The 22512-nt window shown below is 45.1% G+C and overlaps 1 protein-coding gene across 2 annotated transcripts; it reads left to right on the forward strand.

The window, feature by feature from the left end:
• The first annotated feature begins 1109 nt into the window (after positions 1-1109).
• Positions 1110-22182, forward strand: smg6 (SMG6 nonsense mediated mRNA decay factor). 2 transcript variants are annotated; one of them, XM_077504959.1, is made up of 20 exons: positions 1110-1452; positions 9991-10119; positions 11671-13017; positions 14123-14726; positions 14814-15006; positions 15083-15193; positions 15472-15578; positions 16161-16239; positions 16321-16632; positions 16702-16763; positions 16843-16988; positions 17060-17185; positions 18094-18268; positions 18365-18584; positions 19251-19421; positions 19564-19743; positions 19956-20100; positions 20533-20768; positions 20902-20983; positions 21281-22182. In XM_077504959.1, the coding sequence occupies exons 1-20, from the start codon at positions 1257-1259 to the stop codon at positions 21409-21411; spliced, it is 4752 nt and encodes a 1583-aa protein (XP_077361085.1). In that variant the 5' UTR covers positions 1110-1256; the 3' UTR covers positions 21412-22182. The 2 variants fall into 2 exon arrangements, with proteins under 2 accessions (XP_077361085.1, XP_077361086.1); XM_077504960.1 differs by lacking the exon at positions 1110-1452 and adding an exon at positions 6611-6814.
• Positions 22183-22512: the final 330 nt, after the last annotated feature.

The following is a 22512-nucleotide window of genomic DNA, read 5'->3' on the forward strand; positions in this document are numbered from 1 at the left end:
AGATAGTAGCACCGATCACGTTGACCTGGCGTGCTCTCCGGCCGATGAAGATGAAGAAGACCAGGGTGTGTTGCCAGTCATTTTTGCTGCATGACGCTTCACTCAGGAATCTTCTTGTTCTGCTTTGTTGCTCTTTTCCAGTTTGTGGAAGTCCAGAACTCGACTTGAATACTGCAGAAGCTACAGCAATATGACTTCCACAAGTGCAACTGCTAGATTAGTACAAATATTACAATTCATACATGTTCTACAATTAGTACTACTTATACAACTAAGTGCAAGTTATAGATATTGTGTAATTCCCCCCCCCCCCCCCCCATCTTCTTTCTGTTCTTGTTGGCCATCTCACTTTTTCCTCCATCCGAACCAAAAGGCGCGGGGTTTGTAACCCCGCAGATGTCGTTTGTTGTTTTCATGAAGATGCCTGTGTAGTCATGGAGATGGAATGGGAGGCGGGGCCAAGCCACATGTGTATAAAAGACCACACACGCACGCCCATCATGCGAGGACGCACTCAAAGTGCATTTTGAGCCTCTAAACTTTTTCAAGTACAAGTTTTGTTTTTGTTTTTTTCATTCCAGAAGAAATGGGTGGATTGGGACATGAGAGCTGCTGTGGACTTTGAACTGGATTATTTGTGTGCGTGTGTCTCAACCGTTTTGACCGTCTTTTTTTTTTTTTTTTAAACTAGCAAAAGACTGAATTCTGAGTCTGAGTCCGCCTGCAAGTTGTCGGACGTCTTGTGCCTTTCCCGCCGCGGCTCCCAACTTGGACTTGATGACGCCTTGCCACTACTTTTGGGTGGATTTTCCCACTGGATTTCAAACGCAAACTGACTGGTAGATCATGTGACTTCTCTGAGCCAATCAGCATAGACTCTCAAAAATGAACCTTCCCTTGATACTGCTACAGGTGTTCCACATCTGATCCACAGCTGTGACATCAAGCGTGCATATGCACTTTGTTTGGCTCCATCAGGTAGCTTTGTGTGTATTGTTTATGATCGTGCATATGTTTGTACGGGTCCAAGTATGTTTATATGAGACGTGTGGCGTGCTGCTGGTCGTCCCTGAACAGTAAGAGTTTTATGTGCTGTACTGCCCGTTTGTCAGCACATGAGCTTTTATTGTGCCGGGAGGCGGAGCCTACGCCACGCCCATTTGAGCGCAACGCTGAACATGCTGAACTCCACCTGAAGCCTGGCCTGCTCAGATGACGTCACTTTCTCATTACTTTCTGGAAAGTAATCAGTTGTAATGGGCTCCAGGTGGAGGGAACCGTCACTTGCCTTTGGTGCCGGTTGGCGTGGGTTCACTTCTCTTCGACGAGACCATCAGTCGGGGGGGAAAAAAAAACGTAATCAGTCATACTTTGCCGTACAGTATTTTAATCATGATCAAGGACTTTTTTTTTCAGTGATAAAATGCCACACAGTCTTCTTGCAATGGTTACGTAAGTTATTATTGTTATTATTATTATTATTATTATTACCTTTGCTGCCTTGTGAAGTCAGCGAAGGGAGTCAAATAAATAAATGTTTGACCAATTTCTCGTTATTTTTTTAACCGACATTTGTTTTTAACCAAAGCCTTCAATTTTGATGATGAAAATGGCAGAATTTGCGTATTTCCTCTTCAAATTTGAGCTGAGACTTGCGGCGCAATTCTTCCCACAAGTATGGAAATACAGTAGTGTAGTGCAACAGCACCGTCTAGTGGTTAATTGCTGTAGTCTCCAATGAAACAGAATGTTTGTAATATGAATTGCGTCTTGTCCAAGTCCGGCTAATGTCTTGAATATTTGTCTGTTTTATGTTTACTTTTGCTTTGTGCCTGAAACTAGATGAGCCATTTTCATGGTTTGCGTCATACACACTCTAGGGGGCGCAAAGAGCACAAAGGATACCATTTGTTTTCTTCTTCGTCTTTTCCTTTTGCCTGTCACTGCTTTCAAGTTTCTGCCACATTTCAATCTTTCCATCAACAAATAACCTCCAGAAGACTCCTTTCAAATGTTTATTTTCAACAAGAAATACAAAAAGTTGAAATATTAAAATAGAAAATAAGTCAATCATAATAATGCAGTTTGTAGTTGCTACAATCTGACGTCACTTAAAATTGCAACTACAAAACAATACATTGTTTTTGTGTAACTTCAGGAGTGGGGGAAAACGAGTGAATGAAAAAAAAATGCAATGTCTGCCACTTTTAACCCCAAAAATACATTATTGAAATGTTGGATAAACCATTAGACACGTAACAAAGGCATTTTGCATGATTTATCCATTCCCCGTTGTTGTAGTTGCTGCTGGCGGCCTCATAGAGGGCAGCATAGGCCAATCGTTGAGTCTTCGTGACGACGCCTGCCCCTAGCGACCATGGCTGTAGACTGTTACCGTGGTTACCGCTCGCTAGAGTAACAATCTAAAGCCACGGTCGCCATGGAGACAGCGGCGGCTGGTGCTGGTTGACATGGCAACTGGAGGCCGGCTGTCATTGGCTGGCTGGGCGACGGGACTCCCGGTTAGATAGCCCTCCCACCCAGTCATCTCTCCGTCCGTCCGTCTGTCCATCTGGCGCTGTCGCTCTCACATGTGTTTAATTATCCTGTCGACTTTTCACATTTTTCCATGATAATCACATGACTTCGTCTCACACTTAAATAACAGATGTCTCTTTGTTGACAGGCAGCAAGCTGTGCTATGCTAAGCTAAGCTATGCTATTTTGAGCACAAATGAATTTCCAGTTCCAGATTTGCATATTTTAACACCTGTAGCCAACAAACTAGGCTAGACAGTCGCTTCAAAGTTACCACTAATTGGCCAAAAATGATGTGGACCTGTATTTGTGGTGGACTTCTCCAACTTGGCAAACTTCCATTTTGCAGCCGTCCATCGGGGCATTGTTAGGTGCGTTTGCCAGGCATCAGTAGCCATGACTGTAGACTGTTACTGTAGCGGGAGTTTGCATACAAGCAGTAAGCAGTCTAAAGCCAAGGTGCTGATGCTCCGGCCGGCTCGTCAAAGTCCAGAGGGGAAAACGGAAGCACATAACGCCATCGAGGGCAAAAGTCGTTACCAACACTCTTACTTAGGCGTCGTTAATGTGCTACGTGACAATTTGAAAATGTTTGTAAACAGTCAGCGGCATGGTACTTATGGTGGGCAAAAAAAAAAAAGTCACCTGAATTGAAAATGACAACTAAAGATGAGATTTGAATTTTGATATTTTAACCTGCGACCGAGGAAGATCAAGAAACGATGTCATGAGTCAATGGCAAGACATAGCGCTACACTAGCTACTTGTTAGCAGTGCATAATGGGAACCAAATCTTCATCTTTTCAAAGACATTTGATGAAGAGAACTTTTGTTCCAGTCGTCTTTGTTCGATTAATTTAGTAAATACATCTTAGCTAGCCTGCTAGCTAGCATCAGCTCCACAGTGCGCGATCCATTTCAACTTCAACGTGGCACATTTGTGTCTTAATCCAAGGAACAGTCGCTTCGCTTTGTTCGTCCATTAGTGATCATAATACCGATTTTATCATTTAACCGCAGGGACGTTGCTGTTTTTAAAGTAAGCACCACGCAAGAAGGTGTGACTGACGAGATGTCACACCTCCGCACCCTTGCACTGAAGACAGTCAAGAAGACAAATTTCTGGGCGGAGAACCTGCACAGACAGTTGAAGCACAAGCCAACATGATATGAACGTCAAGTCATCAACAACCCACACAACTGATTCATTTAAAACGAGAAAAAAAAATCATTGAAAAAGATGTATGTCAAATATATCGATTTCCACAATTCAAACATTTTATTTGAATTTTAATTATCCATTTCATAAAGGTAGAAAAAACAATTGCAAATTTGCTTATATTGACAAACAGCATGTATTTAAACAAATTTTGCATCAAGTGCTACAAAATGTGTTTTTTAAACAGACATATGGTCATTGCCGCCATCTTGTGGCGTCCTGGTCCCGAAGAGCTTTGTTAAACTGAGTTGAGGCGCTTCATGTAAACAAACGTAGTGATTTGCCATCATCTTGGCGCCAATGAACGAAGTTGAAGTGATTTGAAAAGCTTCATTAGTGCACTCTGCCATCTTGTGGAATCTAAAGGCAATTACAAACCTTTTGTTTGACGGTGTCGATGATGTCGATTTTATCTTGTTCGCTCTTTCGGATCTCATGAATGGGCAGTAGCAGGCGTCCCTAATCAAGTAGCAGGTGGCCAGTGAGTTAAATCAATGTGCCTTTGTGAAATCTAACATTTTTATTTTTTATTTTTTTCTCTCAGCCAATTGTTATTTATGAACATATTCACAGGGACAATGTTGCTAATGCTAATCAGCATGAGTGAAAGTGTATATTTTCCCGCCACTTCAGCAACACGAGGTGTGAACAGCGCCTCTAATCTAAGCGCGCGCGCGCTGTCCCAGGTTCTGAGCTCTGTGCGTGTGTGTGCGTGTATATCCATGTGTGTGTGACGTCACTCTGGCCGCCAACCAATGGGCTTTGACCTCAGTCGGGCTCCTGACGTATCAGAGCGCGCCCGGCTGCTCGGTTTCCATGGCAGCAGTAGCCTTGCGCGTTCCCGCGCAAACAACGACTTGTGAATGAACAAGTGCGTCCATTCACCCACCACCCTTCTCCCGTGCACGAGAACGAGCGTCCCCCCACCTCCCCCCACTGCGCAATCCCGCCCACGCACACGGAGGATAACACTGCGGTGTGCGCGTGCGCGAGACACCCGCTTTTTTTTTTTTTTTTTTTTTTTTTACTTCGCCTTGTAGTAGTTGCGTGTGCGCGCGTAGGCTGTCATCCGCAACGTGCGCAAGAATGACGTACGCGAGGCTGACGTCACTGAACGAGCGCGTCACAGGGAGGAAACAACAGCTGGAAGTCCATATAAGGAAAAAGGGGCTCCCGGCCGCAAGAAAGTCATTCAAAGTGACGCTCAAGTGACCGGAAGTGGAAAAACATGCGCGCGTATCCATCATTGAATTTAATATAGTGACATTGGCGGGAAAAGTCTATTTGTGCTAGTGAGTCACACTGCAGCGACGCTCCTTCATCATCATCATCATCATCATCATCATCACTACCCGGTTTACGAGTTTTCCACTCACCTGTCTCCTCATGGGTGAAAAGTGGCGCGCGCACACGTTCGACTGTCAACGACGGCGTCCACGCGCGTGCAAACTCTCCGCGCGTGCACGTCTCTCTCCTCTTCTTGCGTTTTTCTTCTCGTTTTCCTGATCTCGTTCGCGTCCGCGGCCGCCGCTCGCTTCCCTCACAGAACGGCTCTCCCATCCTCCGTGGGCTTTTTATAGAGATGCCCTAGTAACTCGTAAAGGGGTGGGGGGAGTGGGAGGGGGACCGGTGGGGGGGGGTTAGCGCATTCATTCAAAGATTCACCTACACACGTACGTGCGTGGACACGTCACTGAGGCGCGTGTGCAGCTATTTATAAGGGGCGAGGGGAGGGGGGAGCAAGTGGGAGCTCGGCGTCTTGCGTGCAAGCTCACGCGCAACATCATCATCATCATCATCGTTGTCTTCGTTGCTGTGGGAAAGAATTCAATTTCTTCAAATTAGTCCCAAAATGATTTATCACTTCAACAGAAGTACTTTTGTTGGTCTATTTATGCGGGTGACAGGCAGAGCAATTCACGACACTTACACTCGATGGCAGAAGTTGCACAATTCATCCACTTTTGTAGCATGCTGTGAGGTCATTTTTCCATTGTCAAAATGTCTTTATTGCCACTCCCAGCTGAAGTTTACAGTCAAATGAAATGAAATCAAAGACAATTACACAATATGTATTGAAAACTAACACAGCTTTTCGTTTAATGCTAAACTATCACCATGTGCTACACACGGTGCATATATTCTTTATCCTCTGTGAAGTATGACTACTGCAGCTTTGTGATGAGTTGCGCACAAAAATATCAACACTACTTTAATGCTTTTAATATGTAAGAAATACATGTTATAAATAGTGCAATACCAACTTTCAGTCACCGATACCGATACCGATACCAAGTACCAATACAACAAGTACTTTTGATGTATAAAATTTCCCCCCCCAAAAAACAATAACAGATCATTTTATAGATAGACCTATATATCCCAATATAGCATTTTTCCTGTGCATGAAATTAACAGATTTATTTATTTTTTTGTATTCTTGTCATTTCTAATTTCTAGCTCCTGATATGTAAAACGGCCACAAGAGGGCAGCCAATACTACGAATACCTTGCAGGTTTTGATCATAAGATCACAACTTGAATACTTTTGGGAGGTTTTAGGTGTCATGAAATAATTTTATGCAGCTGTTCCTGCAACAAAATGAGCTGAAATTCAGCGCTCATCTTCTTTGCTTATGTTATGTGTTTGTATTCTTTTATTAATAGTTTTTCACAAAATTTAAAAAAAATATCTTTGTCTTTTTTCTTCTTCTTCTTGCCTCCCATCAGCCGCCCACCTCCCCTTTTTCCCCATTCTGACTCATACTCAAATCCCTGTGAGACACCCCCAACACACACACACTCATTTGAGTTTTCTCTCCCTTTGATTGCCAAGCGAGCTAGCGGGCTGACGTGAGAACTACACAGAAAGAATGCGAGAGCAGAGGCAGAAAGGAGAGGAGAAAAAGAAGATTGGATGCGAGTTTGAGATGTGGGGATGAGCTGAGAAGAAACAGACAGAGGAGTAGAAGAAAATGTAGAGGAGGAGAAGAGGAGGAGAGGAGGTGTGGTGTTTGCCGGTGAATCCCTGTCTGCCCCCGTCTTTCTCTCTGCGAGGTATCAAACCCACGCACTCACGCAGCAAGTTGTCCACAGCCGCCCACTGCTGCACGTACACGTACAATGTGTGCCAAACTGAGAAATGATTTTGAATTTGGAGTGCATGACACATGAGAACTACATTTCCCATGATGCCGCTTCATACACAGACACACTGTATCGTTTTGCAAAGTCATCCAACTGTAACTTAGTAACCTGACTTAAGTGACATAGTTTAGTTTTAGGAGAGTCAGTGTAGTTAGCTTCATGCTAACACTCAATGCAAAACATCATAGACAGTAGGGATGGAACGATAATGGCAATATCGTGATATTGTGATATTAAAACTGCCACAATATCGTCGTCGTCATGTTCATAATATTTAAAAGCTACACATCTGTAAAAAAAAAAAAAAAATCACGTTGATTTCCATTTGTGCAGTTCTAGCACCCTCTGGTGGCTAGTTTTTTTTTTTTTAGTGCAGTTAAATTTTCATTATGGATGTTTTGGCCCGTCTATGTTTAAAATCCACGTTAATGGTCAGATGAAGGGGTCACGTAATATGCTTGTGAACCGAGTCAATATGTGGAGGAACTCAATGTGGGCTTGCGTTAGGTAAGTAAGTGTCTCAATTTTAAGTGTTATTAGAGATTGGAGGTAGTTTATATGTATTGCTGTTATGTACGATAGCACAATATTGTGCTTTTTTTTTTTTTTTTTTTTTTTTAGTATGAGCTAATTTCTTTACAGTATTGTGACCTGTTTTAAATGCCGCCAACCTCCCTGAAATATTGTGATAATTATCGTATTGTGAGCTTCATATCGTGATATCATATCGTGATATTTGGATATCGTTACATCCCTAATAGACAGGCTAACAAATAGCATCACTGTTAGAGTATAAGCTCAATTTGTGAGTTTTTAATTATTTTGAAACAAAATTTTCAATGTCATTTTTTTTATAGTGAACTTTTTTTTTTTTTTAAACTTTGAAGCTGTTTTTTGCCACTCTGATCTGAAGTTTACTCTGAAACGCAACATAAAACAAAAAGAAACATACTCACCCAGTCATATATTCTTTATCCTATATGCTGCCAATGTGGAGTAAACATTTTTGGCTGGCGAGTATGTTTGAACATACTTGCAAATATGTTCGAACATACTTGAAAATATGTTTGAACGTATTGAAATATGTTTGAATGTGTTTGCGAGTATGTTTGAACATATTTGCGAGTATGTTTGAACATATTTGCGAGTAGTATGTTCGAACATATTTCAATACATTCGAACATATTTGCAAGTATGTTCAAACATATTTGCGAGTATGCTCGAACATACTCGCCAGCCAAAAATGTTTACCCCACATTGGCAGCTCTACGCTTCCGTAACATCTAATATGAGTGCCAAATTGTCCGTCTATCTTATATTGCCCCCGGACATCAGAAAGAGCAGCACAATGGCCACTCAACTGCAGTAAGATGCTTGATTCAATTTCATGATGTCATGAGTGTACGTTTTTCGCAAGTGCAACATTGAACTTCATTCCCACAGCGGCACTCGCTCACGACTTCTTGTCGTCTGTCTTCTTTTCTCGTGGCACGAAGCTCATCCTCCCTCCCTCTTCACCTCCTCCTCCTCCTCCTCCTCGGCGTGTCCTCCCCCATCACATCCGTGCGTAGGTGTTGGGGGGGTTCGCCAATGGGCGGCCCGGTGAAACCCCCCTTTGAGATTCACCTGCAAAAAAAAAAAAAAAAAAAAGTCGGCCCCCGCTTTTCTCTCATTTGTATTCAAACCGGCTCTCATTTCTCGTCGTCTTCCTCCTCATCCTCCTCACCCCGCCTACCGTGTACGTGCGTGTCTCATCATCCTGCATTGCTTCACCTGCATTTTGCTGCAGCACACACACACAAACACAGGGGGAGACACACACCCACCACATCCGGCACGTCACCCCTCCTTCACACTCTCTCTAACACACACACACACACACACACTACTTCCGGCGTGTGGCCCCTTTCGCACTCACACCCACACACTGCAGATACACAACATCCCAAAAGGTGGCGCAGACACGAAATAAGACGTTAAGAAGCTAAGTTTTATTTAGGAACAATTTTAGTAAACAATTGCTATAAATCTCAGAGTTCTTGATTTCTTTTGATCATTTATCTGTTTTCCTCGATGGCACAAATGTTGCCCTGAGGAAAAAGTGCTGCAAAATGGACTACAATCGCGCTAGCGAATAATTCAGGTGAAGTTTGCGTGGATATTTGTGATTATAATTTGTTTATAGTGCAGATGAATAAATCAGTGATGCGATCAAGGAGTGAAAAAGAAGCTGGAAGAAAGTCACGCCTGGCCCTTTAATTTTCTGTTGCCAGGGAAGTGGAGATGTTGACTCCAGCAGCCGCTCAAGCAGACTTTTAAGAACTACTGGTGCCCAAGCAAAACAGAGCCACACACAAGTGTGACTATTTCGTGCGTGCGTGTTTGCACCTACCACCTGTCACCTGGCTCTGATGACACGAAAAGTGACGTCACCCACAGCCGTGACCAAGTGGATGCGCAGGAATGCGTTTTACACTGGCCAATCCAAATACGTACTTAGGGATGTTGAATTCCAACAGGAGAGCAAGTATGACATCTAGTGGATTTGACATGGAACTTCTTAGCTACGCTCACTCCAGTGGACACGTTTATTTTGGACAACTCTAAAAGACGAATTATGGTTCATTCATGGGATTAAATTGATTAAATATTGTCACGCTAGTTATTTGCGTACATTTGTTTTATTGCGCAAATAGTACTGTCGTCATACAATGTCAAACAACAATTTGGCATATTACACGAGCCCTGTAAATAAATTGATAAACAGCAATACAGTTTCGTTACCTGAAATATTACTACCTGAAATAAACATTATTGTGGCAGGCCGATTGTCTAAAATTAATATTTTTAGTGCCCGTCGTATTTGCGCGTCCACGCTGACAACCTGACACGCGCATAAAATGCGTATACAGTATAATTAATGCCTTCTGGGGGTTCAATGCAATTCCAATCTCATGTGTCTTATTGTTTAATATCACACATTTATTTGATTTCGTAACCACCGTTTTTAACACGAAAGAAACAGCAACTTTTGCAAAGTGGATGACGTCATCTGCTACAAGTTTTTCCTTTCTCGCTTACCGTAGCGGTGTGGCGTTTTGTGTTGTTGGTGTGGAGGCCAGCCAAGATGGCGGAGCAGCTGGACCGAGTGCTAATCTCCGCAGCCGAACTTCGAGCCCAAGGCGCAGCGGCGTCCAATTGTTCACTCAACCAAGGTGCGAACGAGGAGAAAACACAACAACGGTGGCGGAAAGCGTAAAAGCTTCCAACTCGCTCGTATGTCTGCGCTACATTGAGCTCGCAAACTTGTTAAACATGAGCGCGCTTCGGTTGTGCTGCTGAGGCTAATGCTAATCGCGCTAATGCAAATGCTAACGGTTTGATAGCGCTTTGCTTCTAAACGTCGCCGACATGTTGCAGCAACTATTTAACAGCACACGCAAACGTGAGCGACAATAATATGTGCTTTGTTTTCCTAATTCTCTCGAAGTGTACTTAACCGACACGCGTTGCTATTGACGTCACGAGGACAACAAAAGGGAGAGTTTGCGAAACTAGTTGCCAAGTATGAGCTGAAGCAAGCAGTGATGAGTGAAGCGCTAAATTCTTAATTGAACAATTAATGATTGTACTACCCACAGCACATATTACACCAACCACTGCCATTTTTATTGGTGAAATAATACTTGCTTTCTTAAGCAATTATTATTGCTTTCTTAAGCAATTATTATTGCTTTCTTAAGCAATTATTTCACCAATAAAAATGGCAGTGGTTGGTGTAATATCATGTGCTGTGGGTAGTATAATCATTGATTCATTGATTATACTATAATCAATGCACCTTCGTGAGTAATGGACTCCACCAAAGATATTAAAGGGTTAGTTCGGATTTTTTTACATGAATATCTATTTCATCCTCACCTTCAGTGTGTGCGATCAGCACTGACTTACCCCTGAAAGCGTTCTGTGACACGAGTTCTGGTCCGGTGTTGGACGAGAGGAAAATAGTCCAGCAAACTGGCTGGGGTTACTGAAATAAAGCGTTTTTTTTTCTAAAAACAATTTGTGTTCAAAAGAGTGATACATTTGCATCACAATACTCCTTTCTGAAAAATGTCAGACGCAATTACCACGAGGCACTACTTTTCTGTTTGTTCTTATCGCTGCAGACAGCTGATAGTCGCGCCTTCCGCCTTCGAAAAGACAAACAACTTGTAGATCAGTGCGCGTCTATCAGTTGCATGCGGGGCGCCGCGCAGTGATACGAACGAACAGAAAAGTAGTGCAGGCGGTAATGGCGTCTGACTTTTTTCAGAAAGGAGTATTGGGATGCAAATGTATCGCTCTTTTGAACACAAACTGTTTTCAGAAGAAAAATGCTTTATTTCCGTGACCCCAGCCAGCTTCCTGGACTATTTTCCTTTCGTCCAACACCGGACCAGAACTCGTGTCACAGAACGCTGTCAGGGGTAAGTCAGTGATGATCGCACACACTGGAGGTGAGGATGAAATCTAGATTCATGTCAAAAAATCCAAACCATCTCTTTAAGAATTGCCTAAATTTGCCTAGGAATAGGTGACTAATGTCGATACTAGGCATCTTTATCAGCTTTATTTATACATATTATTAGGCTAATGAAGTGAGTTTGGATTATTGTACTTGATGATCTCTCAGTGGCTGCGAATCACTGGATTAGGCCATGGATGAGAGTCTGGAAAGCTCAATTGACAAATGTTTGTGGGTGTTTTTTTTTCTTGGTATACAGAGGATGGTCACATGCCCAAGAAGCACTGGCGACGACCTGACTTGCAGCGCTACCAGCGAGGACCCGGACAGGGACGACAGCGCCGTGACAGCGAAGAGTCTGAAAACACTCAGGGCGACCGCCGTGGAACCCCGGCGTCCGACTCGCACGGTCCCAAACTGAGGAAGGACAAAAAGAATGTCCCATACGATGATGACAGGTTGCAAAGTGATGGCAATAACATTCCTAACGTCAACAGCGAGGCCATTCGGGACAAAGATGCGCCCGAAAAGCACGGAGAAAGTCAGGAGTCCGCCGGAGCAGCCAAACTGAAGAAAGCACGCAAACCTGATCGGGAATTTTATCAGCCTGGAAGCCGCCGGAACGTGCCAGGAATAGATTGCGGTGGGGCGCGAGACCCGGACAAGCCTCCGCCAAGGAATTCTGACAACAAAGCCAAAGAAAGGGAGGCAAAGGGCAACAATAGAGACAGAAAATACACTCAGGATAATGCTAAATCAAAGGAGACAAATAAGAATGAAGGAAACCAGGCAGTGGGAAGAGACCCGGTGGAAAAACTTTTGAGCAAAGTGGAAAAACTCAGCGTCAAGGGGAGAGTATCCCACGAAGATGGCAAGGACGCAGCTGGACTGAGGGGGAAATCGACGAATCAGGAAAAACGGGAGGGTGCGATGGATGTGGAGAAGAGGGGAAACCGTCGGAGAAGAGGTGGCGAGAAGGATAAGAGCCAGGATGTCATTGCGGGGCAGAGTGAAAGGGAAAAAGAGAGAAGCGAGGGTGACAAGGCCAATAAAGCAGGAGAGACTCATCCAAATAAGGGAAAAGAGAGCAGAAGAAGAAACGATAATGCCAACAACGAAAGCAGCAGGGACGCCGGCAAAAAAGATACCAACAAAGGCACTCTGACACAGAGGAGTGGCGAACGCAAAGGCCAGCGGAGAGACCGCACCAAATCAGACCCCACCGCGCCCGCCTCCAAACGCTATTCCAAATCGGACATCCGCCACCCGCGGCGTCGCACGTACAGCAGCAGCTCGGCCGGCAGCGCCACCGGCCAGGACGCCGCCAACAAGCCCGACCGCCCGCAGAGAGGAGCCAACGGATCTCGCCGCCACGGCAGCAACGCCAACGGGGAGTCCTCGACCGACTCCGGGGAAGGAGGCGAGACGAGCGATGTGCCGGACAACGGACGCACGCGCGGGATGGACGGAGCCAAGGAGCTTCCGAACAGGTCCAAAGGGAGCAAAGGCAGAGGGCGAGGAATCGTCAGGGTCTCCTCGGACAAGAAACAGGCCGCCGCCGGGGAACGCCATAAACACGGGCCGGCTCCTCGGGGCCGAGGCGGGGGTATGTACTTATGTGGATGGATCCGTAGATGGATCGAGAGATTTGTTCAGATTCAAAAAACTTTATCGTGGTAAGGCAATTCAGGGGACAGAGTATGGCACAGTTAGTGACACAAGTTTATGCACATGGATAAAAATACATAAATCAGGAATGGGCAAATTAAATGATAGAGCTGGCTTGGGGTCACGCACTTCCTAACCAATGTATGACAAAAATGCCATTTTGAAAAATATGGACAACATACATGCTCCGCTGTGTATTACGAAAACGCGCATAAAAATGACCATTGAAATGCATCGAGAAAATTGGGCATTAAAGAAAGATTTTTTCTTTTTTTATTGTATTTTTTATTTTTTTTTTAAACAAAAATTCTTCAAAAATGCTGATAAACATTTAATATGCCTTTTCTACGAAAAACAAGAATTGCCCCACCCACAACAAAAACCCCAAAAGAAAAAAAGACTGCAAGTATGTGGTGTTCCGCTGTAATTGAGGGAACATGTTTATAATTTCCCACCATTATTATTAATATTTTTATTTATTTATTTATTTATTTATTTATTTATTTGGGTGGTGGGGGCTATTCAGGGTCCACAGAGTCTAGGTGTGGGTCACGGGCCTCCAGGTGCCCATCCCTGACTTAAATAAGGCCATAAAATGGGCGTACCGGTAATTGAGGTCAGTGTTTTGAGTGGTTGAAAGTGGTTCTGTGTTTTTTCACTTTAAATTTGTTTAGTAAAATAGAGGCAAAAGTCAAAAATAAGCAAAAGTTTAATCGCAAATAACTGCTTTTTATTTTTTATTTTTTTTATAAACTTGGACTATGTAGAACAGGAATTGGGACAAGTGTTGGGACTTTAGATTTACTAATAATGTTAATAATTGCTTATTTATTTTAACTTAACATGGGACACAATTATTATTATGTCAAATATGTGGTCCTTAGCAGATTTTTTTTAACACCAAACCTAAAATTGAATCACAATTTGGCATTTTCTGCATTGTCAATATGAAATAATATTGGCCCCCAGGGTCATCTGCATACCATCGAATTGCATCTTTGAACAAATGCAGCCATCCTGTAACTTAATGTGGTATCCTGCAGGTATCCTGGTGCTGCCGTCCCGCAGCGACATGGCCAACCCTCCGGAATCTGGCCCACGGATGCTTTTTGGCGGGACTCGAGGAGGAGCCGCCTCCAGGGTGCGAGGAGGTCGCGGTGGAGGCACCAGGCGGCTCTGGGACCCCAACAATCCCGAGCAGAAACCCGCGCTGGCCCCCGGAGGCCGGCAGTCCCTACCGCAGGCCGTCTACCCGCAGGGGGGATACGGACAGTTGCACTTTCTGGACACGGACGATGAAGTGGCGGGGAGTCCTCCGGTGTCGCGGCAGCAGGCGGCCGCCTTGGCCTACTACAAGTTCCAGAAGTCGGACAACCCCTACTGCTGCCCCTCGCCCGCCGGCCAGCGCTACCCCTTCCCCTTCGCGCCGCCCTACCAGGTGGCTAACGGCTCGTTTGCGCCGGCTCACTTGTACAGAGGTTACCCTCAGTCGACCGGAGGCCTGACGGCGGAGGAGGCGGAGCAGCGGGCCCGAGGCGAGCTGGGCCGCATGCTGAGGTCGGCCGACTCCCAGGAAGTTCAGCTCAGCAACCTGCTGTCCCGAGACAGACTCAGCGCGGACGGATTGGAACGCATGGCACAGCTCAGGTTGTCGCAATTGAAATCATCTATCTTGTTTGCAAGCATCGTGGTTTGAAATCACTGATTGAGTGCCAGCGTGTTGACGACATTCAGGGCTGAGCTGCTGGGCGTGTACGAGCGCGTGGTCCTGAGCGACATCGAGCTGGCCGACTCGCAGAGCGTGGACCAGGCGCTGTGGAAGAACGTCTTCTACCAGGTCATCGAGCGCTTTCGCCAGCTCCTCAAGGACCCCGCCGCCGACAATCCGCCGCGTATCCGCAACGTGCTGCTCACGCTGCTCGATGAGGTCGACAACAGTAGAGTAACAGCTATTTAAAAAAAGCACTTTTTTGCTGACCCGCACGTGTGTGACTTGTTTCCAGGGAGCGCACTTCTTTGACGCTCTCCTCCAGAAGCTGCAGACGGTCTACCAGTTTCAACTGGAGGACTACATGGACGGCATGGCCATCAGGGCGCGGCCGCTGCGCAAAACGGTATGCAAGGGTCCCAATTACCAAACATTGGACAGAATTTGAAACCATTACTCAGTTCAAATCGACATTGCAATGCCATTTTCAAATTGTAAAAGCGTCATACATAAATGTTGGTTTTGTAGGTTAGGCTAATGCTAAAATAAAAGAAAATAAATAGGAATAATTGAGTAATCAAAAAACAGTCTAAACACGATTCAAAGTCATATGAAATGTGGTGTTAAGCTGATCAAGTAAAAAGATGAAACCATGATGTCACATGATGATTGTTGCTCCCTCAGGTGAAGTATGCACTGATCAGTGCTCAGCGCTGTCTGATCTGTCAAGGGGACATCGCTCGCTATCGGGAACAAGCCAGCGACTCGGCCAACTATGGAAAAGCCCGCAGGTACCAAAATGTTTGTGAAAAAGGAACATCAGTGTCCAGGTTTTTTTGTTTTGTTTTGTTAAGTTAGGCTTCAATCATGCCATCAACCTGTTTTTATCTTTCCCGAACATGATTGTTGGAAATTACTCAAATTGCAAGAAGTGTGTTTCTACTTATTTATATCCTTTTCTTTTTAAACAGGGTAAATATAACTGGGGCTGTAACAATTACAATCAATTGTGCTTTCATTCATTTCAATGGGAAACATTGATTTGATTCTCTCAACTCAACTTTATTTATAAAGCACTTTAAAACAAGCATTACGGTATACAAAGTGCTGTACATGAAACAAAAATCGGTCATGCAGTAAAGAATAAGATAAGTAAAACAAGAACAAAACTAAAATTTTAAACGAGTATACAAGTATTTTTCATACACAAGTAAATATTTACATCAATAAATTAAAAGCAAGAAGTAGGCAATAAATAAATGGATAAATAAATACATAGATGAATAAATAAACAGTATCTCGTAACAAATGAAATTTGTGAATACTTTGTTTCCACTATCTGTATTAACGTCTATGAATTTGACTTTTCTCAGCTGGTACTTGAAAGCCCAGCAAATCGCACCCAAAAATGGCCGCCCATACAACCAGCTGGCCCTGCTGGCGGTCTACACCGTGAGTGACCAAAACGCAGACCTTTAGCGATGTCATATTAGCTTAGCACGTTACTCCTCAAGCATTTCCCCGCTCTCGCAGAAGCGCAAACTGGACGCCGTCTATTACTACATGCGCAGCCTGGCGGCCTCCAACCCCATCCTGACGGCCAGGGAGAGCCTGATGAGCCTGTTCGAGGAGGCCAAGCGCAAGACGGAGCAGCTGGAGCGTCGCAGGAGGCAGGACGAGCAGGACGGCGGCTCCCGGGGGCCCGCCGTCAGGGGGCGCGCCGGGCCTGAGGACGGGGCGCGCTCCGAGTTCTGGGTGCGACCCAGCGGACACAACAAAGCCGCCGGCGACTTCTCCAGGGACTCGGAGCAGGACGGAGAGCTCAGCGGACTCAGCGCCGGCGATGTGAGGCATCTTCAAATCTCGTAACTGCTCCGTCTTCTATATGAACATGAGCTCCTACTTCTTTTTCAGCTCAACAAGAGATTCATCCTGACTTTCCTGCACGCGCACGGAAAGCTCTTCACCAAAGTGGGGTGAGTCAGGTCACTCACCCACCCGTGTTTAAAAAATGCAAAACAAAAGCTAATATTCCTCTTGTACATGCACACGCAGGATGGAGTCGTTCCCCAGGGTGTCCCGGAGGGTTTTGCAGGAGTTCCGTGTGCTGCTCCAGCACGGCCCGTCGCTCCTGGGCAGCACGCAGCTGTTGCAGGTCGTCACCATCAACATGTTCACCGTACACAACTCTCTCAATCGAGGTAACGAGCGCACACACAGACGCCACGTGAACTCGTGTGACCTGCGTGCGCGCTATCCGTTTGCATCTCAGGCGGTGGTGAAGAAGGCGGAGGAGAATGTCGCTCGATGCTGCAGGAGCAGAGCATGGCGCTGGGCCTGGCCATGTTTGCGCTGATGGTGCAACGCTGCACGCAGATGCTCACTGACACTCCTGCAGGTACTGCAATGCTTTTACACCTGTTGCATTCAGATACTTGTGATGTTACATTTTCAAAATACGATACGAATATGAGCAAAAACTTAATGATACGAGCACTGTATGATGGCAGCAAACAACTCACCCAAGCAGCAGTTTGGCAGGTAGTGAGCAACTTATTAAAAAGGAGCCTTCATCATGAACTGAACACAAAACAGAATTACATGTGTGTTTGAAACAAGTAAACTAGCCTCAATGCTAACGGTTAGCGTAGGTTAGGGTTTTTTTCCCCCCCCAATTGTCATTTTTCTTTCAAATATGTACTGTCACCCTCTTTCCCATTAAAAAACAAATCAAAGGCTTATAAAGTTGAAGTCAGTCTTAAACGTGTCTTGACAGTAATATGTTATATGTGACCATACTAGTCTAAACTTGACATTCTGATTACATTTGTGGAATATGAGTTAAGCAGCAAAATCCAGTCGTTTTTATCCATCTCAGGGGGCGGCCATTTTGCCACTTGCTGTTTAGGTAAAACAACTTCACAGTTACTCAGGTCTGAGGCAACAACCAATCACAGCTTACTCTGTTTTTTGAAGCTGAGCTGTGATTGGTTGTTTCCTGAGACCCGAGCAACTGTGATGTCATCCTCAGTCGACAGCAAGTGGTAAAATGGCCGCCCCCTGAGATGGATAAAAACAGATGGATTTTGCTTCATAACTCGTATTCCACAAATGTCATATTATTCAGAATGTCATGTTTAGTGGGTCTGCATAGAACATATGATCAAATTTTTTTTCTTTGGGTTGTCTTCCCCTGTAATGAGGAGATGTGCCGTCTTGTGGCCAAATTGAAGTTCTCCTTTTTATCTTTCTGTGCGCTGTGATCATTGTTTGGCTTACAGCCACTGTCTCAACTGTGTTTTTCAGCCTCTGCGTCCACGTCTGACGTCGAGCAGGATGACAAAGAGGACGAGCTGGAGCCCCTAGTGAGGGTGTCGGATTTCCCAGCGGAGCTACGGGAACTCCTGCCCAGCATCAAGGTTTGGTCCGACTGGATGCTGGGACATCCGGACCAGTGGAACCCACCCCCCTGCAGCATAGAGTGAGCGCTGTTTCTCCTCCTCACCATCACTTCCTCCCCCACGTCCTTTTTTTTTTTTTTCTTCTCCTCACATCCTCCTTCCTCCTCATCCCGCAGCGACAGCCCGGACGTATGGGAGTGCCTGGCCCGCCTGTGCAACGTGCTGGCGCGCGTGGACCACGGCGAGGTGCCGCTCTACAAAGTGGACACGGATGAGGTGGAGGGCGACGAGGAGCTGATGGTCCTGCAGCTGAAGGAGGACAAGCTGCTCGCCGGCTTTGTCCCCCTGCTGGCTGCGCCGCAGGAGCCCTGCTATGTTGACCGGCACACTGACACGGTACGATTGCACCAGCACAAACATTCATTCACTCATTCACTCGCAGCCATTTTCACTTCTCTGTTTTACTGGATTTTGAATGATTTTGCTAGGCCCACGCAATATTGTGTTCTATTAGTAAAAAACATTACCAAAAGAGAGGTTAGAGTCTCTTCTTTCATCAAGGGAAAAAAAAAGAAGTACATTTTCATCTGTTTCCGTTTGACAGCAATTATCATTAGAATATAGCTAAGTTGCATCATTGTTCACATATCTGCTTAGAATTGTGGGGAATTGGCTTGTTTTCATCATGACCTGGTTGATCTCTTACACTGTGCTGCCACCTGCTGCCCATTTTTGTAATTACCATTTTTTACACCTGTTCTCTGGAGTTGACAGGCTGCATCTTCTCTATGCACTAGCATAAAAAAAACGTGTAAATACGTCTTTGGGACACACTACATTTTAAATAGAACGCATTTATACATTTTTGGGAGTAAATGAGTTCAAGAGACAGAGATGGATGAGGTGGAGATGGATAGACCATTTGTAATGTAATTCCACATGAGCCTGAACCTCAAAAGAAGAGACACAGGCACATATGGACTCCATAACAGGCATGACTTTCCTCACATGTGCATATTTGCTCCTTAGCAAGGTCGCCGAACTTTTGGTCTTTGCCTTCAGGCCATAGCCGCCGACTGCAAACGGGTGACGGTGCTCAAGTACTTCCTGGAGGCGCTGTGTGGACAGGAAGAACCTTTGCTGGCCTTCAAGGGTGGAAAATATATCTCTGTGGCGCCGCCCCCTCCCTCTCTGGACACCAGGACCAGGCAGGACTCTCTGTCAGACAAAGAGGTGATGCGACGCGTGTGTTGATGTCGTACAAGTGAAAAATAAATCATGAAACCATGAAGAAGCATTAAATTGCACTAGTATCGTCTGTGGTGTCGATTAGGTGACAGGTAGTCAATTTGAGTTGTTTTTTTTTGGGTCGCAGGATGATGATGTCATAGTGGAATCATCAACGTCGGCGTCAGAAGGTGAGGAAGACTACGAGGAGGAGGAAGAAACGCTGGCGGCGGGAGACAGCGAGAGTGACATCCGACAGCTGAAGGCGCGGCGCTACGCTCTCACCAACAAGCTTGTGCAGCAGCAGAAGCGCCGCGAGAAAATACAAGTAAACTCACTTAACATACAACTTCAAAAAGCAGTTTTGGGGGGGAAATCTAGCAATTTTCTTTTTAATGGACTGTTGGCAAATATAGTGATTATTGCTTAGAAAAAAAACCCCACAAACAGCGAATAGTTTTCAAAAGGCAGCTATCAGCAAATTTGAAAAGTATCTGTCAAAACTAGCGGATTTATTTTGTTTTTATTTTGTTACGCAAGGCGGTGCTGCAGACGAGCGGGCAGCTGCAACTGGAGGTGCGACCTCTCTTCCTGGTGCCCGACACAAACGGCTTCATCGACCACTTGGTGGCGCTCAAGAAGCTCCTCCAGTGTGGAAGCTACATCGTGATTGTGCCACTCATTGGTAACCTTAAATCGATTTCCTGTGTACTCATTAACAAAGCAGATTTCATGTTTGTGTGTTTAAACCAACCATGTAGTGTAACTTTGTCTTAGAAAAGTCTACCTAGCTTTATGGTAACACTTAATGGGGAAACTCCATTGACTGGCTAATAGATAGCATTTATGTTATGTTACTGCAGCATACTGAGTTGTTTTGACCAGTTATAGCCATCCGTCTTTCAATATTTCAGTGCCTCCTGGTGGACAAGGGTTGCACAACACACAGAGCAGCACAATGTCAAGTCATCTTTATTTATATAGCGCTTTCAAGCTTTATATAAAACAAATTGTCACATTTACAGAAATATTACTAGTAGTTGTCAGGGGAGTGATATGAGTGTCGCGTATGTTGCGTTTACGGTTTTGCAGCGTTTTTGTGGTTTTGCCGTGACAGTGATCACGGAGCTGGACGGCCTGGCGAAAGGCCAGGACATTTCGGGAGGAGGAGGAGGACACGCTGCGGTGGCGTCGGCGGCGCACATGCGCGATGTCCAGGAGAAAGCTCGCCAGGCCGTCCTGTTCTTGGAGCGGGCCTTTGAGGCACGCGAGCCGCGACTGCGGGCGCTCACCAGCAGGGGGACCCAGTTGGACTCCATCGCCTTCCGCAGTGAAGACACCTCAGGACAGCAGGTCAGGACGTCAAACAGGAACGTCAAGCTTTTGGGACTATTGACTAAATTTAGTCAGAAAACATGCGAGTCGGGTTCTTACTTTGTGGCTGAATAATTTGAACAAACCAATCACGAGTGCTTGCTGTCGTTAGGGCAACAATGATGACGTCATCCTGACCTGCTGCCTCCACTACTGCCAGGATAAGGCCAAGGACTTCATGCCCGATCAAGGAAGTATGGAAGCTCTTCAGTTCTTTTTTTTTTTTTTTTTTTTTTTTGGCGGCTTCTGCAACTAACCGCTCATCCCTGCTCATCGCACTTCTGCCATTATTTTTTTTTAAAATATAATTTAAATTTTAAAAAAAGACTGAAAAGTGCATCAAAAATCTATCCTATTCATTATCTGCACCACTTATGTGAACTTTAAAAAAAATTTAATTAACTGAATTTGAAACATGAAAACTCAACGTGCATAAAAAAAAAAAAGAAAACACGAAGTCTCGTAACGTGTTTGTCTCTTTGACCTCTTAGACGGGACGGTGCGTCTTCATCGCAAGGTGGTCCTCCTCACAGACGACCGCAACCTGCGCGTCAAAGCGTTGACGCGCAACGTCCCGGTCCGAGACATCCCCGCCTTCCTCAGCTGGGCCAAAGTGGGTTGAACGCGCCACGCGACCACCTTACAAGCGGGACGGACAGGGAAGGCCCCGCCCATCCCATCCTCCTCTTCCTCGGGATGACGTGTGTGCGAGTATGTGCGCGAGGGCACGCCAGGCGGTAAGTGCGGCCATTTGACGGCCAACCGGCCCACCGCAGCGGAGAAACTCGGGCGCCACGGCGGCCTCAAGGTGGCGCTGCACTCGGTTCCGGCCGGCAAGCTGGCTGGCTAGCTAGCGCGCGCGCGCGTGTGTTGCAGGTGTTTCCTGACGCGAAGGAAGTGCTGACTTCACTCAGACACGTTTGAAAAAGTGAAGCTTTTGTTTCTTTGCTTGAAATCAAAAGAGCTTTTTTGGCAAATATTTCTGCTTTGCGTGCGTTAAGTTTGATTGACGCAAACGTGCCATTCTGACGCTAACCATCTGTTTGTTAGTTTCAAGTAAAAAATCCAAAGATATCCACATATCGTTTGGAAACGACTGTTTTGTTTCTTCATCATTTACAAGTTATCATTTCCAAACAAGAAAATTGATGTGGCATGCTTTCTTTATGGCAAATAATTTAGTTTTTGTTTTGTGAGATTCACAGCACAAAGTGCATGTTTGTGTTTCCAATCTTGTGATCTAGCTGGAGTGTGTCATTTCTTTATTTGACTCCAGTTTTTGTTGTCCGCTGATGTTGTATTGTGGCCATCGCTGCCATTTTATATTTTAAGTCTGAACTCTGAAACGTGAAAATGTGTTCCTGATGTATCATTAAAAGCTTGGTCATGATGATGCCGTGATTGTCCAACTTTATTTAAACACTAATTTTACAAATTAGAAACAATACAGTTGCGATAAAAAAAGTGGGCACACCACCTCAAATATTTTCAAAGGTTCTCCAACATCCATGTGAACTACAACCTGTATGAATCAGTTTTTTTTTTTTTTAAATCTTGTAGCTAGACAAAATAAAAATGTGTTTGCACAAGCGTGCACATACTCTTCAGAAACTGTCATTCTAACTCGTGAAATGGGAATCAGCACAAACCTGCTGCCAAGGCCTCTGATGAAATAAAGTTAAGCTGTTCTAATAGGATTTTCCTGACATTTTTGTAGTTTGAC

Source organism: Festucalex cinctus, chromosome 18 (genome assembly GCF_051991245.1).
Source record: "Festucalex cinctus isolate MCC-2025b chromosome 18, RoL_Fcin_1.0, whole genome shotgun sequence".
In the NCBI taxonomy this organism is placed as follows: domain Eukaryota; kingdom Metazoa; phylum Chordata; class Actinopteri; order Syngnathiformes; family Syngnathidae; genus Festucalex; species Festucalex cinctus.

Coding starts and splice junctions, on each gene's coding strand:
- smg6 (XM_077504959.1), top strand. CDS start 1,257: ATGGGCTCCAGGTGGAGGGAACCGTCACTTGCCTTTGGTGCCGGTTGG. Junction 16,240..16,320: donor CCCTGCTGGCGGTCTACACC/GTGAGTGACCAA, acceptor CCGCTCTCGCAG/AAGCGCAAACTGGACGCCGT. Junction 20,101..20,532: donor CGTGATTGTGCCACTCATTG/GTAACCTTAAAT, acceptor TTGCCGTGACAG/TGATCACGGAGCTGGACGGC.